The 20,976-nt window shown below is 33.8% G+C and overlaps 1 protein-coding gene across 5 annotated transcripts in view; it reads right to left on the bottom strand.

The window, feature by feature from the left end:
• Positions 1–20,976, bottom strand: part of drosha (ribonuclease 3 drosha) — a 175,692-nt gene that overhangs the window by 23,345 nt on the left and 131,371 nt on the right. Inside the window, exon 23 of one of the 5 annotated variants that reach the window (XM_069839851.1) lies at positions 5,503–16,347. The exons of the other annotated variants lie outside the window; for them this stretch is intronic. Within the exon in view, the coding sequence (XP_069695952.1) occupies positions 16,341–16,347 (7 nt within the window). The 3' untranslated portion in view covers positions 5,503–16,340. Of the gene's footprint in view, positions 1–5,502; positions 16,348–20,976 lie in introns of those variants that run through there. 5 annotated transcript variants of the gene reach the window in all.

The raw sequence follows: 20,976 nt of genomic DNA on the forward strand, positions 1-20,976 counted from the left end.
ATATATATATATATACAAGCTCACATACTATTTCCTTATCCAACTGCTCTGAGGATGACCACAACACAATGGTCAAAATGCCAGCCACCAACACCAAGACAACGAGGTATAAGCCCCGAAGTTTATCCACAGACCATGTACACCAGCTGCAGAAGCCTACGCGAACATCCTACAGATCTACTTACTTTTTAGTCAACAATGAATAAAAGACACATTTAAAAAGAAACTGGAGATCAAATACGAGACAAGCTCGGTAGTTCATGGAGGAAAGCTGATTGATATATTGACTTGTCTATATAGCAGTTAGGATTCATGATTGTCTCATCTGCTATCTCCATGAGATTACAGTTTCACAAATCCAGACAGTTTGCCACTAACAGTAAATAATAAGTGATACTGGAAAGTTATGGCACACTTCAATATTTTATTTCATTATTTTTTATCTGTATTTATGTAATGTATAATGCTTCCTATATTGCATTATTCTCTGAGATTAGTCGGCCTCAGTGGCAGTCGTAAAGTGCTGGCCTTCTGTGACTGAGATTATGGCTTTGATCCCGGACCAGGTCGAAGGCACTTAAGTGTGCTTAAATGTGACAGGCTCATGTTAGTAGATTTACTGGCATGTAAAACAACTCCTGTGGAACAAAATTCCAGCACATTGCCGACGCTGATATAACCTCGGCAGTTACGAGCATCATTAAATAAAACATCATTTTAAAATTTCTCTTAGATTTTATGAAACTTTATAAATACAGAGTGAACTGTAAGTAATGTCATTAATTTCAGGGGGTTATTCTTTCAGATATTTCAAACCAAAAGATTTAATACAATTTTTCTCGTTTTTGCTTTCTTTTCGAGATAAAAATTGTTTTATATGAGACATTTCATAGTGTGTTTTGGGAAAACTATTGATTTAATTCCCAAGATCCTCAGTCAATTTAAGAGGGTAGTGTATTATGACAATAAATTATTGAAAGAATTTAAGTTTTGTCCTTACTAAAATTCTTTCTATCATTTATTACAGGAATGGGGAACTCGTACTGTAAACAGAGCAGTCAGCATGAGTACCTACATACAACAGTAGTTGAGGTAGCGGGAGAAGCTAAGCTCTCCGAGAGAGGCCGTTCCCTGTCACTGATTAATTATCATAATAGACTGCTCTCTCAAACTGACTAAGCATATTGGGAATTTTTAATGCTCGATAGAGTGCTCCTTTATTATTATTATTATTATTATTATTATTATTATTATTATATTGGGAATTAAATTTTTCCCAAAACATGCTCTGAAATATTTCATATAAAACATTTTTTTCTCGAAAAGGAAGCAAAAACGAGCAAAATTATATTAAACTTTTTTGTTTGAAATATCTCAAAGAATAACCCTCTGAAATTAATAACATTACTTACAGTTCACCCTGTATATATGTACATGAATTTCTGCCAGGAAGTCAAAAGAAAGCTTTTAAAAGAAAAAAAAAAAATTCTGCAGACTTTTCAAAAAAAAGAACTAAGGAAGATACTAGCGAAGTGCTGTATGTGGACAGTGACATTACATGGGCCAGAAACATGGACATGACAACGAGATGAAGACAAACAACTGGAAACATTTGAAATGTAGCTATGGAGAAGAATGGAGCATGTGAAATGGACAGACAGAAGAAATGAAGCTGTGCCAGAAAAAGCGAGTGAAGGAAGAATAATGCTAAAACCAATTAGGAAGAGGAAAAGGAATTGATTGGGTCACTGGCTGAGAGGAAACAGCCTAATGAAGGATGCACTGGAAAGAATGGTGAACAGGAGAAAAGTTTGGAGCAGATGACGAAATTGGAAGGTACACGACATTAAGATATTTAGATTGTATACAGAGACTAAAAGAATGACAGAAAATAGGAAACATTGTGGAATGCTGAGTTTGCAGTGGAAGACCTGCCCTTGAGGAGAAAACTATGAATCAATTACAATCTCGTCAATACGATAAGTGCCATACTTACTTGTACTTACAAATGGCTTTTAAATAACGCATAGATTCATTGCCACCCTCACATAAACCCGCCTTTGATTCCTGTCGTGAGCAAGATTAATCCAGTCCCTAGCATCATATCTCACCTCCCTCAAAATCCATTTTAGTATTATTCTCCCATCTATGTCTCAGCCTCCCCAAAGGTCTCATTCCGAAGCTTATGTTGGGGTTTCGTAACAAGCTCTTTTTTACAGTGATGGGTTGTTAACTCTTCACCCAACTCCCAAGCTGGAGGATCAGCCCTTATCAGCTGTCTGAAACTGTTTATTCAATATATTTACAGCTATCCTGCATATCTAGAGGCCATATGGTAAGTGTCACGTATTTGTAAAAACTGTGTTTTACTGGTATACCTAATAATTTATGTACCTAGTCCTGTAACAGATAATAATATAAAATACGAATAAAATGTCATATGTCGTGATTTTTTTTTTGTTCACTTTTTTAGGACTACACCACTGGTAATAAGGCTTAAATTATGACAATGACAGGGTGCGAATTAAGATTTTTGTGGGGAATATAATCCTAGATAGAGAATACCATACATAAAATTATTATTATTATCCTCATTCAATACGGCTCAATGCTTGGGAGCACTGAGTTGCTTGTCTTGCATCTTGATCATATCCATGAGCAGGCTTAAAATAAGATGTGTAATTCCTAAGTTATTGATTGTTGTCAGCTTACCGGTGATGATAATACATCAATATTATTTTCTTTGCTTACTTTATAAAGTACACATACTCGTATTAAAAGAATTATATTTTGTGAGGGGGATAGAAGTTATCCCTGGCAGGGATATTAATATGAATTTATGAAAGGGGGATAACATTCCAACAGGGGGGGAGGGGGGAACTTCCCCCATCCCTCTCGTTAATTCGCACCCTGGAAACTGATACTATATGATAAGCTTGGTGTACTACTTACAATATATTAAAATAATATTATAGTTGTGGAAAAGAACCATTCTAAACAAGTTAAGAACAAGGAATAACAATTTCCATGAAGTACAGATTTTTCCACATCCGTCAAAAACTTTCATATACACTGAATCTGATCAAAAAACATTGTGGTTCGTAATTTTTTTTTATTGCATACCGGGTACGTATGATTAAAAATTGTATTTTTATGAGATATAAAATTATAAATATTCTGTTTGGTTCTTTAAAATTTATAACTTTGCATAATATGGTATTTATGTAGACTTAACACCCCATAAGTATTTGTGTAAATGAAATTTCGTAGGACTTAGATTTTGCTACAGGAAAATGCACAGAACTACTACTACTTGTACAATGTTGTGGATTCCAATGTTACTTGTTTTCCAACCAAATACGAAGTGCCAACAAAATGAAACCAAGAATTTGCATCTTTTTTTTTTGATAAATGTTATGGATAAAATGCAATTGCAACTTTATCAATGTGCAGGAAGTTTAGTAAAACAATATATAGACTAAAACAGGAGCAAATATTTAAGTCTACAATTCAATGAGAAGTATCTAGTCTAAAAAGTGTAAAAAGAAGTGTGGAAAAACTATGAATCTCTTCTAAAGTACTTTACAAAACAGCAACGATTCTACAGAAGATTAAGAAGTAAGGACTACAGAGAATTATGTAAAATCTGACTATCTCTGAATTCATAAAAAAAGTAGGTTATTATGTATGATGATCGCATTGTTTACCAATTTATCTCTCAGTATACAAAAAGAGAAATTAACCTTCCAAATGCAAATATGAATTGTGTTCTGCAATTATTAATTTTTGGACAATATTCAGTAGTTAATTTCTCAGTCCAGTAACAAATTATTCATAAGTATCATTTGATTTGAAAGAGTGAAGTTAAGGAAATTAATAGTGAGTAGCCTGCAGTCTACTAGACTATTTAAAGCTATAATTAGCTAAAATTATTAACATTTTTTAAGATTTAAGATTGTACTACATATCTTTGGTCTATAGTAACAGATAAATGAAAACATATACCAAACCTTTTGGAGATTACAAATTATAGACACAAACATAACACCCAAAAATGACCTTGAAGTGTACATGCAGGTAATATAAACAAGCCTGTGTTCACTTCATTATATGCAAAATACACGAAGTACACTGCTCCGTCGATATAGTAGAAAGTCAATGTTTACCTTCTTAGATATAACACACGGAGCAAGTATGCTGCAATCTGCAAGCATTATGATTAGGTAGAGCATGAAAGTTAAGAAATATTCTGGAGAGTGAAAAATCGATTATATGGGAATGAGTACTTAAGAGTTGTTAATTCATTATAAAAAGTGAATCTGATACAAAATGTTATGTATCATATGAGGGAGGATTGAAAAGTAATGCCCAACAACTTTTTGTGGCAATGTATTTAATAGCTAAGCAAAACGAAATAATGCAGAAAAAAACTAAAGGTTTTACCTATTTTTCAACACATGAACCAAGTCTTTCGACACATTTCCCCCATCGTGACAACCAGATTCAGTATATCTCGTTCATAAAACTCCGTGTTCTGGGTGTATAACCACCTGCACAATACTGATTTCATTTCTTCATCCTCTTCGAAGAATCTGCACCACCTGGAGACGTTGCTATGGTCCAGACACACACCTCCAACATTTCCCTGTGGATTTCACTCAGACTTTTTTGTTTTGCTCAGAAAAAATAAATTACTCCTCGCTGCTCTTCACAAGCAAAAGATGCTAGCACACATTCCATCAGTAGTTACCGCTCATTCCGGCAGGGTGACACCTAATCGAGCCATTGCTGTCTGTAGCACAAGATTCAAACTAACTATCTGCCAACTTTGAACATCCTAACCAAAATAGTATACCATAAAGAAATTGTTGTGCGTTACTTTCCGATCCTCCATAGTATTATAAACAATCAAACAAATAAATAAATACAGAGACAGACAGACAGACACACAAACAAACAAGAAATAAATACATAACAAAATAAACAAATAAATGAATGAATGAACGAATAATTAAATGAATGAATACTTTATATATATATATATAAGCAAACAAGTAAATAAGTAATAAATTATTAAGTAAATAAATAAATATTACATTAAACTCTCCAGCAATAACCTTAATATTTGCACTGTTTTCAAGGCATTGAACAATATTTACTTTGTCAGAAATATCAGTTATGAATGTGTTTGTGACATGAAGCCTTACCAGTATGCGGGGGGCTTGGATTCTCGACATGACAACACACCACATTACACTGTATTGCTGCTTTCTTTAGACTCAAAACACATTCTACTAAATCAGCAGAGCAGTTTAAAGACCAAGAAAAGAAAATGTCTTCATGCACAATGAACTGTGTCGGGCCATCACTTGCAGTTTCTGAAGCAGTTCTTTATGTTTAATCATGGATATTCAGAGGGAGAAGCACAGCAAAGGACACATTTAGGAACCAGTCAATGGAGTCCAGTATGAGATGATATGGAATACACTTAAACAAGGCGACTAATCCCAAAAATTTATTTCCAATTAAAGCTTTGATCCTTATACAAAGTTTCTAGGATTGGATAGAAATTTATCACAAATGTTTCAAATGTAATATCATATACCATTTAGATTCTCAGTAATCAAATGTCAATGTGATTATAGTACAGGGTATCCACATGAAACCTTTAGCGATGTTGCGAGGTGCGCAGATGGTGGTGAGAGGGCAGGCGAGAGGGTGGAACTTACAGCCTGATCAGTTTGCGAGAGTACAGCACATCTCATTTATTTTCATGCACTTGCGAAGACAAGAACGGGATTGCGATGAGGTAGCTAATGTGCCAATACAACTCCTGCACAAGGCTAGCAAATCAGCAGACTGCGCCAGCACAAGTGAGCTGAGTGCGTCTGAGCAGCTGGAAGTAGTATCGGGGAGAGAGTAGAAAAGGGAAGACACCTGTCATGTGATCTGAAGGTAGGCGTGACTGACCAGAAATTGGTTTCTGCATCATAGACAAATTACATGGTGTTATGTCTACAATTTCTGATATAAATAACAAATTATTGAGAAACAATATCAGGATGCGGTTTTCTCCATGTTTATCAGAAACTGTCAAAGTTTTTATGAGAATTTTGTTGGATTGTTGAAACGAGATTTTTGGTTGCAGGTGTGAATTTTGGTGAAATCTGAAATCTGACAGTGAAGGAGATGTGGACACTTCAGGAGATGGCACAATGTGTATCCTGGTTTATCGAGACAAGATCAGATACATAGATGCAACGTCACATCCAGTCCCAATATGGAAGAGAACCGCCATCACAGCCAACAATCCAGGAGTGCCACCGAAAATTTAGAGAGACTGGGAGATGCTGCGGCAAAGTGGGTGGCGAAGTACAAGTGTGGAAGACATTGAACATGTGCAAGATGCATTTGCCTGAAGCCCTTGTAAGTTCAATGCCACCAGAGAATTAAACTTACCATGTTCGACTGTCCACAAAGTCCTTCACAAGAATCTGAGGTTGTACGTGTACAAAGGTCAGCTAGTGCAAGCTCTTCAGCCAGATGATCGACCACGCTGCACAGCATGTTATATTAAGGATCTGGTGTACAGGTCACAGATTCCCAACACTGACGAACTGAAGCGAAGAATTGAGGAAGCCATTGCGGCTATTACATCCAGATTCTCTAGCAAACATGACAGGAAATCTAGTATTGGCTTGATGTGTTACGTGTAACTATTGATTTTGTCACAAAAACTTTTATAGTTTCTGATTAACATGCAGAAAACCTCATCCAGATATCTTGTCTCAATAATTTGTTTTTACATCTGAAGTTGTAAAGGTTTCATGTGGACACCAACTACTAACGAGGGGCTTGGGCATAAAACATGTTAACTGACATTTTGGTCAAAAATGAGGTATGTAGCGTATAATATGGTATCTTACATTCTGCATCTAATGCAGTAGTTAGTTATCCAACATTTCAACAGATGACAGAATTATAAAGATTTTACTTTCCTGGTAACTATACAAACTGTTGCAGGTATAAATGTTTACCTACCTAATAACGTCAAAACACTAAAACGTCACTTACCATGTTTTACTCCCGAACCCCTCAAATGTTCTCCTAATTATCACAAGAATTGACAACAATAGTCTAATAATATAATTTCTGTGGACAAAGGCAATAGATTTTTAATTATCAAAATATACCCACAGAAACTAACAAATTATTTTTCAACAATAGTTCGTCATAACTGTATAAACTGGGAGCAAACTACAAATGAAACAAACATTAGAACATTAATTTTTACAGAACTGCCATATATAAACTATCTCAAGCAACATTATCTGATATGAGTTGGCATTGCTTTCCATATAACTTTTGTGATCAATGACAAAATATGATTTTCAATTATCAAACATCTCAGAAATTATCATGACTGACAAGGAAGACTCACCAAGTGATAATGAATTTTCACAACAATTGTTCCCATTTGAAATAAGAAATCTCCCTATAAATTTCTAAATCCGGAGAAGGCTTAGACTTCGAGATAAGATTTTTCAAAATAATCGCTTGACAGTCACATAAGTTCTCATATCTCCACTGCCATTATGAAGAAGAAAATATTTATTGCCCCAAATGTATATGGATTGCTCTCAAAATCATGGAAGTTTATGAAAACTCACCTCTTCAAGTTTCAAGAAGTATACTTTCCATCTGTCAGTTACCATAACATTCTTTTTATAGATTCATGGCCAGTTACCGAGATAGATAGGTTATATAAAGAGTAACTCCAGAAGGTAAAACAGTGGAAGTGTTAACATTTCCAAAGCACACAGCTCCGACTGTTCAGCCTCTTGAAGTCTATGACCTTGGAAAAATTTCATTCAGAAGTTCTCTGATAGTGTTTTGTTACTTTTAGCAGGAATACTATATTGCATCAGAGGGATAACGTGATAAAATTGCAGTCTTTAATACAATCGGTTTTCATCTCCTAGGTATGTAAATATGTTTAAATATGGCTGGCATAAAACTGGGTACCGACATAGACTATTCTACAATCAATTTCATGAATATTATGTAGTATCATCTCATATGTCATTTTCATAACTTAAATTATTTAAGAAGATTTTGACAGTATGTAGCTAGATAAAATTTACTGCCTGATATATCTAGCACACAGCACTGTTTGCATTAGCTGTTATAGCTCTGGATTGAAGAATTAAAAAAAAAAAATCATGGGTGGTATGCGTAAAACTGTAGCATTACCTTTTGCTTCGACTGTAGAAGATACTTGAAACAGAAGTACCGTATATACTTTGTTTTGTATGCATAAACCTGATACTATTACTACAAAGTATGTACTAAGCGGTGGTAGTATAAACTATAAAGACTATTCGATTATATTGATTATCGACAGTAATTTGGGTTTATCTGCTAAGATTTGTTAGTTTTCACTTTCCATGCATTTATGTTAATTTCTTTGTGGGAAAATTGATTGTTGTCCTCAAAATCTGGTTAGTATAACAAGAAAAAGGACAATTACGACGCAGTGGGAAGTGTAGAAGAGAGAGCATGAGAACAACTCCTGTTTGTTAATTTACTAGAAAAATACCTAGAATTGTTAAACAAGTCACAAACTCCGCCGAAACAAATGATAAAGAAAAAACCATCCAGGCTATGAAAGTTAAGGTGGAAGTTCACAGCAAGAAAAAAATGGACGAAAAGCAAATTATGAAGAAAATAAATAACAAGTAAAGTAAAAATCAGACATAAATCAGACAGGCCAGAAATGTTAGTCATTAAATTTACATTTAACCTAAAATATTGTATAAACACGGAGTTTTTTCATGTAAATTAAATGTATTACAAATACATCATAGAATCATTTTGCTAAAAATGTATTATTTTAAATAACAATAACAAAAATCAACTGACAGATAGAATTCCAGTTATCTCAAAATCAACATTTGAGTAGTCCATTACAAAAATTTTTCATATAAATTTTTTTTTATTTATAAAACCTATATAACTTCTTATAATCACGTTCTGATGATTATAGTCTTTCATTGTAGGATTTTCTAGCGCGAATTTGTATAAACTATGTCATATTAAACCCTAAAAATGCTTATCCTGCGCTAACAAAGTCTCAAACACAGCAGACTACGATTTTTCTTAGTTTATACTTATGCATATAAATAGTAATTTATACTACGAATTCTAGCCTAAACTAAACAGGGCTTCCAAATCAACTTTCTGCTACACAGGAAAGACTTTAGTACAGGTATGGGTTTTTATACATAAAGATCACAGTATGTATTATGAAAACCTTAGCAATAGCATTTACTTCAACTTTATGCATACCAGCCAATATCTAAAAAATTAGGTCCATTCCAGACATAGAATGTATAGGGAGGTTTCTTATTTCAAATGGAACGTATGAGGGAACAATCGTAAAAATTCATTATCAGTTAGTGAGCCTTCCTTGTGAGTTGAAAAACATTGCTCTCATTATAAACAGCTGTGACAAAAGGAAATACATTCTCACTTATCAGTTGTCCTAGTAATAATTGGGAAGTTCCGAAACAAAATTTGCAAGGTCCACCTCTGATTGTAACGAGTTTAAAACAGATTAATACTTTCGGAAGGGCTCTACATCTGGCTATAAACTCCATTCTCTTCTAACTTAATTATTTCTCTGTAAAAAATGCAGTCAAAATCGAGTGTCCACTTCATATTCCATTCAGTTCATCGCTTAAACTTGGAACAAACCCCATAAGTCCAAGTAACTGTGTTTATTCTGTAGTCACACACAAATTCACTGTTGCAGCTGCAGTCATAATTAATGCTACTGTAATGGCGTCCTGTTTGGTCCATAAAACCTACAGTATTAATCATTTCAGTAGATTTGAACGTGTTCTTAGAAAAAGTCACAATGTTTCTCTAGTTGCAATGAAGAAAAGTGTGTCTGTATGACAGCGATCTTCAGGCTCCAGAAAAAGGAAAATAAATGAGGCGGCAAAGAGAAATCAAGAATATGAAGCCAAGTATAGACCATATAATTAATTCTCTATTAACATGTACTTTCTGTTCCAAGACAAAAGTTATAAAACTTGAACAAATCCTGATCTCATTGGTTTTGGCTTAATCACAAAGAAGGCACTTCAAATGAAGTTCCATTCCCACATTTAGTGTTGTGAAATCCAGGAAAATGATTTATGCACATCACAATAAAGTGCAACAGGACAGGCTCCTCACTTCGTTGATGTCTGCATTATTTCCTAAAAGGTGATATTCACGAAAAACTGATTCCATAAGAGTGAACAGTTTTGCTGCAAAATATAAGATAAGAATGTTTTTGACTGTAAGTTCTCATGTTTAAGATAAACTAGGTACGTTCTGCACTCTGTAAGCTTATGTTGCGACTATGATCATCATCGTCATCGATGATGATGATGATGATTATTATTATTATTATTATTATTATTATTATTATTATTATTATTATTATCATTATTATTATTATTTGTTGTTGTTGTAGGTAATTTGTACCAATATCGAGAAGATTTCAGTTTGTTCAAAGTTATTTCATACTTTCTTTGATGCTGGTCAGTGCCAACTAAACATTATAGCATCCAACATACTCATCAGAAAACCCTTAGTGAAAGAAGATATGATGCCATGGCAGGTCAGCATGCTGAAATGGAATTTACTCTATTTTTTATGGACCAGTTATACCGCTGTGACTCAATCCCAGGGCCTCATTTGTTAAAAACAGGTTGCACCGCTGGAAGGTGAGGATGGAAATTGAGTATGAGAAGTTATGGAAAGCATTTCACTACTCCTTGCAACCCCGATCTGTATTTAAATTCATATCAAACCTAAAAGGAAGCAAAAGTTATTGCTGTATTTTCTATCAAATCTCAGAGTACACGAACTTTATAATTACAGTGTCTTAGAATTTTTTTGAAGCAAAACGGAATTTTTTTGTAAATGCTTTTGCAATAACTTCAATTTTGAATTTGATGTGTAGTTAATGTGGAAAAATGCTTCACGAAGTACAATCTTATTCTTCTCTCACAATTTGTTTTGATTTACAAGCTCAGCCATTCCCTAAATTACAAATAAGGGAGGTCTTTTATGCTGCACAAATTAGTTTCTATGTATTTTGTATTATATAGTGGATGTCACTTATACTGCTGGAGTGAAAATCAGTCAGAGTGATGAGCAAAAGAAGTGGCTTCAGCACTTACACTTGGGGGGGGGGGAGGTGAGGGGGAGTGGGAGGAGGGAAGGACAGACAGAATTTGAAGAAACTATCTCCATTATAAGGCTATTTTCAGAAGGTTATGCGGGCCAAAATTGAAATTTAAATGTACATGTTGTAGATGGTTTTGAAAAACTCACCCAGTCAATGAAAAAGGTACATGTGATTTTCCGAAATTCATTTATATCTCCCAACAGATAAGATGTTTGGCAAGAAGAGAATTGTGGAAGCACTCTGAAATATTGGTGTCTGAAGACTACTGCATTCTCTACCATAATGTGAAAGTTTCTATTCTGGAGACAGATTGACTTCAAAGTACTTTCCTTAAGTTTTGACATTCTGTAAGGACATAAAACATATGTAAGTGGAAATATCTTATCGACGTGACAAAGATCTTAAAAATTCAAGATTATCATTAAAGGGAGATTATAATATGCAATTAATAACTGAGTCTTTGGAACATGTCATCTTGTCAAGGTAATGTGAAATCTGTGAACAAGATGGATGTTGACTGTTTGCTGAAAGTGAAGTTTAGAGATGTGTGGAGAATCTACCAGAACTTCAATTGAGCATTGTTGATTATGAGGGAGAAGACATATGAAATGAACAAGAACATAAGATAAAAGAAAGAAGATTTTGGAATCACATACTGGTACTTATGTTTTTTTTATCTGCATGTCAAATTCAACGAAACATGACACTTATTAATTATGGGCTATTAATTAGTCAAAAATATTATTTAAATATTCTTACAACAATCACTATAATAATATTTACTAAAAAATGTTCAGGTAATAAACTTGGGTTTACTAAAGAAAATTAGTTGTATTTCGTCAGTATCTGCTTCAAAACCCATTTTCTTCATCCATGTGGCATAGAATCAGGTAAGTCCTACTGGGTAATTGTTTTTAAAATTTCAATAAATCGCATTTTAGAAACAACGGATTTTCTGTGCTAGTCATTTTGGTATCCTGAAAGAGCCCTTGCCACAAGAGTAGGCCTACTTCTTTATTTTCGAAATGTAATAATGAAATTAAAATGGTGAACGATTTTATCCATGACTGGTATCTAAACTGGTGTTTATTTCATAGTCCTTAGGGCCATTTTCTCCAAATTAAATTAAACTTGGTATAAATTAAGCTCGTTCAACTTTAGTATTTAGTTTAAACGTGCTTCCATTTTCTCCATACATTTCTGACACTCATTTAATTTAAACTAAGGTTGGCTCTATAAGCTGAAAGTTCCACTTGTGTTGGCTACATTGAAGGAACAGCTCAACAATAAGCTCGATCGAAACTGGCCAATCAGAGCTAAGTAAACCAATGGCGCGTCATTTAGTTTCAATATGCCAGCTGTTTATAAAGATTTAATACTATAATGAGAGGGAGGGAGGGAGAGTGAGAGAGTGTGTGATAGAGAGAGAGTGTGAGTGTGTGTGCGTGCGTGCGTGTGTGTGTGTGTGTGTGTCTAATGTCTACCTACTTCATTTGTGTGAACTGGGTTCTGCATACTGCAGATAGATGACAAGACTATGATCCATTTTAAAGTTGCACACCACTGCAGCAGGCCACATTATGCATGATATGTATTTGTGAAGAGTTATGTTGTGTACTAGGGTGAGTGTATGTGTAAGTGTTCGTGAAAATGTAGTGTAGGGAATATGCCTAGGTGAGGATTATCATGAAGGGAGCAGGTGAAACACAGTGCCGGCATGTAGCCTACTCCTGTCGAATAGCACCAAGGGGGTCACCAGGCTTAATGTCCTCATCCAACAGACGAATCACTATCAACAGTGACATAAACCTTCTCTTCACATGCACTGTGGAGAAATTTGGGATTTAACCCAGGCATATTGATGCACAATTTAGTGATTAGAAGTTGTGCACCGCCATCTCGCCTAGATAATCGAAGTGAAGAAAGAAGAAATGCAATGGTGTACTAGTTTCACAAATAGGTTTATATAAACTATTTATAACCATGTGAAGTGTTGTGTAGCATCATTCAATCCACTACTTCCTTGAATTTCATGGAAAGCATTCTCGATTCCATTTTTCTTCCATTGGCTAGATTGTATAATAACCCATGTCTTGTGATATCTGCATTATCTTATGAAATATGTTGATCAGTTTCAATAAAAAAATTAATTTCCTTTAAAATTATTCCTTTCCCTCTGAAAGTTATCTTTTTCATGAATTTCAAGAAAACAACTTCCACCTTTTAACGAGTTTAGTAACCCACCAAATTAGGTCTATCTGATGTACTCAGAAACTTGGTAATTATAAAATATATATTCTCTCCAACTATTATCTTACACCTCAGAAAATAAACATACTGCATATCTCATACAATTAGTTACTTTCTGTGATTGATATCCGATATTAATATAAAAAAAATTATTATGTAAGCGCAAATATATTTCAACGTAACTGTAAATAAAATGAAGTGGGATTTTTACACATTGTGATCACACTATAACATATTAAAATATTTGTGTATTGGTACTAATATTTTATAGAGCACAATTATAGTATTCATGTCATTGGTAGTGTTCTATATTATGGAGGTTGTATTATAATATGTTACACATAATGCTACACTCACATGAGGTACTATCAGGTGAAATAAGATAATTTTGTAGAGCATATATTATACTATCTCCAACTAGAACAGCTGTATCAAATTCCTTATGTTAATATAATGTTGTGACAAAACAATGTCCTTTAGCTGTAGAAACTTTTCTAACTATTTTGTTTGTGGTAGACACATCAATACCGCTTTGGTCACTAACTTAATAAGAAAACTGCCTGAAGCATAATATCTTAAAGTGACAAGAAACTAACTTCCGGTGAAATAACATTATTTTCCTAGGTGGTGTTTTAATTAAGACAATATTTGCTGTTTGTTTATGAATTCTACACCCATTTAAAAAAACTCTCATCACATCTCGCAGGAATAATTTTAGGCCTTCATAACCTCACTTGTATATCATATTTATTATATTCTATTTAAAAAAAATTTCAATAAGTTCTTCCATTTTCTAATGCCATTACTATTTTCTAATTTTATTGTATACTGAAGTATAATATTGGCAGTCGAAAGTAAACTTTTTACTAGAAAAATCACAGATATATTAATATAATGTTAACGAAGTTTAATACGAATATCAGTTTGAACCACGTTTAAACTTGATACAAAGTTTAATCTAACGTGGGAAAAATGATTTTTAATTTAAACTCAAGTTTAAACCTGTATAAAATTAACCCAAGTTTAAACTATTTGGAGAAAATGGCCCTTAGCAACCTATACAATGGCTTTATTCACAGCAATGAATTAAAAATTTTTAATTCACTCATGTGAATTAAAAACTTTTTCCATGACAACCAACACATTAGTAATCATAAAATCCATACATTCATTCATTTATAGCTTCTTCACAAACAACATATAGTCAACTCTGGATATAGTGAACCTCTGTGGACTTGCATATTTTGTTCATTATATCCGAGATTCACTATATCCGAAGTGTCTCTCCCCTAACCTTAAATGACAGAAAAGAATGAAATTGTGAACAAGAAAATAAAATATTTCATTTCTGTGGAATGGATTACACTGTATACTGTTACTCAATTGATTTACTTAAACTATGCTGTCGACCCATGTCTGCTTGCGGAAGACCACGTTCAATGTCACTTATAATATTTGCCTCATCTTCCAAAGAAAGCACTTTATGCTTCGACATTTTTATACAGTACATTCACTGTTGGAATACTAGAAACTGACAATCTGGTACAAATGACAAATGCTGTTATGGTGTGACTGCGTACTCAGCCTTGGAATTTCCGGGTCTTAATGGAAACTGGGAGGGGGGTTGATTGAGTTTGACAGCCATCGAAATCTTACCTTCATTTATGCTCTGGACATAATGTCCATCTCCTTTTAATAAAAAGAAGGCAATCTCATTTTCTGTTGTCGTTGCTTCGACGCTATATGTCATAATGGAAATGTTTCTGTGCACAAAAGGCAACGTTTTGACAGTGGAGGATTAGAAATAACAGTAGAGTAGAGTGCCTGAGAACAGAATGTTAACCCTTCGACGGTGGACGGTGGAGTGTGGCAAGGTTGTCATGCGTTGCCTGGATTTACAGTACAGCTCACTGTCTAGGAATCACTAATCCTATCTTTGTCCTTGACTAAAGGAGTAAGAAACTTAGAAAGTTGTTCTCAATACATTCTTTCAATTTTATATAAGAAGGTCTGACTTCAAATAAGAATTTGTCAGGATACAAGGTTCACTATAACCGAAGCGAGAGTTCACTATAAACAGAAATATTAATGTACTTCTTAATGTATACGGGTCGGGACCAACGATTTAGGTTCACTATAGTCGAATGTTCACTATAACCGAGTTCACTATATCCAGAGTTGACTGTATTACAAAGAAAAGGCATACAATTTAAAATTAAATTTATTACCAGTAATGAAATTTAGATACCAGTAATGGATAAAACATTACATAGCACACGACAGATTTTATGTGCTCATGGAAATTATCATCCTCAGCTTTGCCTCAGGCACAAAACTTTCTACTCGCACATAAAATCTAATTTTACTCTTATACTATAAATTACTAATAATCTTTCCTGAAAATGTTATTATTTGAGGACGTAACAGGTTTTGTTTCAGAGCTCCTCCATATCATACGGTTTGTAACACAATTTATACACTATAATTTAATGAAAGTAAAGATTGATGTCCAAGCCACAGTATAGTAAGATACTGCAGCTTCATGTATGTCTTTATTATGAAGAGGAATACAGTATATTGTTTCTTATCATGACCCAATATTCTCAATATTAATTTTCACAACAGACACTTTTTAAAATTCAATCACGTTTTCTTCTCCTTTTTTCCATCTATAACACATTAAAATGCAGAGGCACACAGTACAGCTTTCCATACCTTTCCATTATATATTCCAGAAAAATCCCTTATGAACTTTTGCAGTAAATGTTGGTGTACGTTTGTGTGGTCTTGCCAATGTAGAATTTCCTTCTGTCTTCATAAACCTCATATGTATGCTGAACTCATATCACAATCTGAATAATTAAAAGCTTCACAAAGTTCTGTCGTATTCACAATATATTTTAAGATTGCATACATTTCACATTCATACTTAACCCAGAATTATACAGTTGTTTCCTCAGCACTATGATAACTAAATTGATGTACCAAATCTTTTCTAAAAAAGAAACTCACTTCTATGGGCTACATTCAGTTTAAGACTGTAAACTGTCGATACCGTAAAAATGGTTAAAAAAAAGAACTTATACAAAATGAAACTTCTCCAATGTGAAAAGATTTCTTGGTTCCAATATTTTTATATAATTTTATATGCAACTTCTGTTCGCGAAAGTTGTAATATGCAGAGAAAGAAAACAGGAAGATTGAATTTTGACACAATATTGGATACAAAGAGAAATGTTTCTTTAAGCAAAAAATGGATGTACTGTATTGTACAAACACTGGTATAGATGTGCATTTATTGCTTCCTTTCGAGTTAAAAGGCGAAGAAATATGCCTACGTGATTTTAATGTTGAATGAAGAAGTGAAAAAAGTAACTAAAGCATGTGAAAATGCCAAACTCTCGAAGAAATATATAAAGTTTCACTTCAAATGCGCAAACTGACCGGAAACAAAGAAATTGCAAAATATATATAGGAATGATTCGTAAGTGCAAGATCAGAAACTTATCAAGTCCGTTTTTAAAAAGCCAGCTTCTTGTTGTAGCCATACATTTAAGGCAGGCAAAATTTTAAGATTCTTTTGGTTGGTGAGACAGTTTATTTTACAGTAAAATCCCTTTAGTTGGACTCTCATATATTATGGACACCTCTTTATGCTGGACAGAGTTAATTGCAACAGGCAAAAATCCTATAATATTACATGTCCACAATACCTCATATCTCGTATAATTCTTTACCTTTGATGTAGGACTCCCCTTTGATTGGAATTTGGACAGTACTTTGTTTCAAACTTGATATATTTTTGTACATAATGTCTTCTCTAACTGTACATTTGAATTTCAATTACCTTTTCGTTCTGTACCATCATGAGACAAAGATACAGTTTCGCATTTATTAAAAGTTTCACAGATTTTGTTTTACTTGTGAGTACCAATCAATATGCTTATATTTGAACTGAAAGTGTGAGTTTTTGTGATGAGGGAACGAAAGTTAATGAAATTGACTAAAGAAGAGAAAAAAATATCTTGGATCATCTAGAGAAGGTAAAAACTTGCAGAAAGCAGCTGATGAATATGGAATCTCAATCAAAATCCACCATGTCAAACATCAACAATAACAGAGCTACATGGAAGAAGAATTGTAACTCAGATAGAAAGAGACGATGAGAAATGCTCATGATGATCTCAGTGACAAAGGATTAGAATATTTTCATTGTTCTCGTGCAAAAAGAAATCCCAATTTGTGGTGTAATTTTGCAAAGATAACAAAAGAAATTATCATCTGTCAGAAAATCCATATTTCAGTGTTAGCACAGGTGGCCGGATCACTTCCGCAAGCAAAATAATATAACATTCAATATTATTTGTGGATCTTTGTTGATCTTCAAGCTGCAGAAGATTAGAAACTAGAAGATTAGGAACTAAAACTTTGAAGTCTTTTAATGGGACGTGCAAAAGAGAACAGTTTCTACGATTATGAAAGTGAAGTGTTTTACTGTCAGTTACCAATGCAATCATTAGCTGAAAAGGGAGAAATCTGTAAGGGTGGATATAATTCCAAAAGAATGGATTACTATATTTTTCTGCTGTAATTCTAAAGCTGAAAAATTAAAGCCACTCGTCATAAAAAATGCTGCACATTCCAGAGTTTTCAAGCAAACAATACTAAGTGGATAAACTTTCTGTAACATGGCATTGTAACAAGACGCAGATAATGCCATAAATTTTTTCCAAGTAACTGAATGATGTAAACGTCAAAATGAATTGTGAAAAACGGAAAATCTTAATGTTTGCTGATAATGTACATATCTCAAAAGTTACTGTGAAATTTCTTCAAATGCTATACACTGTGGGTAAGAACATCTAATCTGAAATTGGTAGGAATATATTTTGACTCATCACCATAGTATTACTGTTGTTTCTGTTGTCAAATGGCATAGGGATATTTGATCTGCATTTTTTCCCTACCTTCCCAATAAAGGCCAGCAATGATGTCACTTATGAGTCCAATGCACTTCTCCAGATGGTCCCTATTTACTCATTAGCATGTCTATTATTTGATATTTCACTGGAGAAAGTTATCAGAGATGCAAGCATCCAAATCAAGAGTACAATATTTTATAAACCAATACAGATTTTAACTTATGCATATGATATAGACATAATTGCAAGAGTGGAAGGCGACATAAAGAATACCTTCACAACTTTAAAAAATGAAGCTGGCATAATATGATCAAGGGTAAATGAAAAAAAGAAACAAAAAATTTAGTTATTAATTGTAACAAAAAAGAATACAACACATATTCCATGTATAAAAATTGGCAATTTTAAATCCGAAAAAAAAAAAAAAAAAAGTAGAAAGGTTTGTCTACCTGAGCACATTATTCAATGAGAAAAAATGAAATGTAGAATGACACAAAATGACAATAAATGTTTTTAGGGGCTCAAAAACATTTTGAATCACATCTACTTACATGTGAAAAAAAAACCATGTTGTGTAAAACCTTAATAAAACTAGTTTGACATATGGTAATGATACATAAACCATAACAAAAACAGAAAAATTACACCTGAAAACATTCAAAAGAAAGATATTAAGGAACACATATGGACCAACACACAAGCGTAGACAATGAAGGATAAACTATAATTACAAACTGTATCAATTTTATAAATCACCTACTACCTGCGCACTTTTTCTTAAGCCTTCAGCTCCCATGTGCTGGATTGGCAGATTTCGGTGAACTTCGTAGCTGGTACTGGCAACCTTTATGCAGAAACAAATGAGTTTGACGGCTGCTTCCGTTCATTGTCATGAGACTGTACTGGTAACATTCAGATCATCTTCGTTGTGTTATTATAAATTTTACTGTTATTTCATTTTGGTTTATAATTCAAAATTAATGAAGAAGGAAGGAATTCCAGGCCCATCACAGAACCCACCTCGGAAAAGTCGTGCTACTTTTCATAGCGAAAGTAGAAAAATAATTGCAAAAGTAGCAGAGTACTGCGACATTGAGAAAGACAACAAAATGTTGCTCTTTCCTCTCAACCAATCATTAAAACGAGTTGCTGTTTATATGGCAAAAAGTATATCCACAATTAAGAAAATAGAGCAGTTCACTATGTCTCATTCTGATGAGACTCCAAAAATGTCCAGCAAAAAGAGGTAATTTCCAGGGTTTCATAAATTCCCTGTCACTTTTTGACCAATCAGAAGTAAACACAATACTTATCAGATTATTTACTAAATATAGTCATAAGTTTGATTCTCAGCGAAATGACTAGCATTAAGCACAACTATAAATTATTGTAAACATAATATAATTACTTATTATTGTTATTATTATTATTATTATTATTATTATTATTATTATTATTATTATGTTCATAAAGTATTTTCTCCTCTTTTAATTAGGACGAGAAAGTGAGGAAAGATAGAAATAGATGACTTCGATAAACGGGTTATAAGGGATACCAATGAAAAATTCCATACCATCCAAAAAGTTGTGCCCACATTAAAAAACTCATACCAGTTCTGTAAGCAAAAATTAATTCGAAGTGGAGTCCACCTTCTCTTCAAAAAGTTTTTAAACTCTGAAAGAGGGTACAAAACAAACGCGTCTTACCATTAGAGCAAGCCGACATTCTTGACTGGCAGTCACATTTCCTTATTCGGATGAAACACATTAGAGAAGAAGGCAAGGAAATCTGTTAATTAGACGAATTATGGATAGATAATAATTTAACGTATGGGAAATACTGGCAGAAAGAAAAAGCTGTGTTGGGCGTTAACTGCATGGGGAACTTCCTCAAAAAGACTAATTATTGCAAGTGTCAGATCCAGGAGAGGATTTACTGAGGATTTATTGAGGAAGCACAGTTAATATTTCAGGCCAGATCTACACAAGGTGATTACCATGGACAAATGAATTCTATGAATTTCGAAAAATTGTTTCAAGAACATGTGCTTTCTATTCTTCCTTTGGCATCTGTTAGTCATGGGTAATATGCCATATCTTTCTAGACAGGTCAAGAAAACACCGTCAAAATATGACACAAAAGTGACAATGGTCCAGTGGTTAGAGAGGAAGGGTGCTGTAGATACAATGGTTACAGCAAAAGGGCACACAGTAATCCGTCTGCCACCATATAACTGTGATTTAAACGGGATAGAGCTGGTGTGGGCGAAAATTAAAAGAATATTGTGGGAACACAATATTTCAGGGGACATGTCAGCTGCAAATTTACATCAACATACCATTGATGCATTCCATTCCATCACTGCTGAATATTGGGAAGGTTATTACAGGAAAGTACAAGAGCAGGGAGAAGAATATTGGAGGTGCGATGGAATAATGGAAATTGCAGTTGATCAAGTCCTCATTAGTACTACCTCTGCAGATACGAGCTATTAAGATGATTCATCTGAAGACAACAGTGACTAAGTTGTGTAATGTAATTAAATACTAAAATCAATAT

This window comes from Periplaneta americana, chromosome 11 (assembly GCF_040183065.1).
Source record: "Periplaneta americana isolate PAMFEO1 chromosome 11, P.americana_PAMFEO1_priV1, whole genome shotgun sequence".
Classification (NCBI taxonomy): Eukaryota; Metazoa; Arthropoda; class Insecta; order Blattodea; family Blattidae; genus Periplaneta; species Periplaneta americana.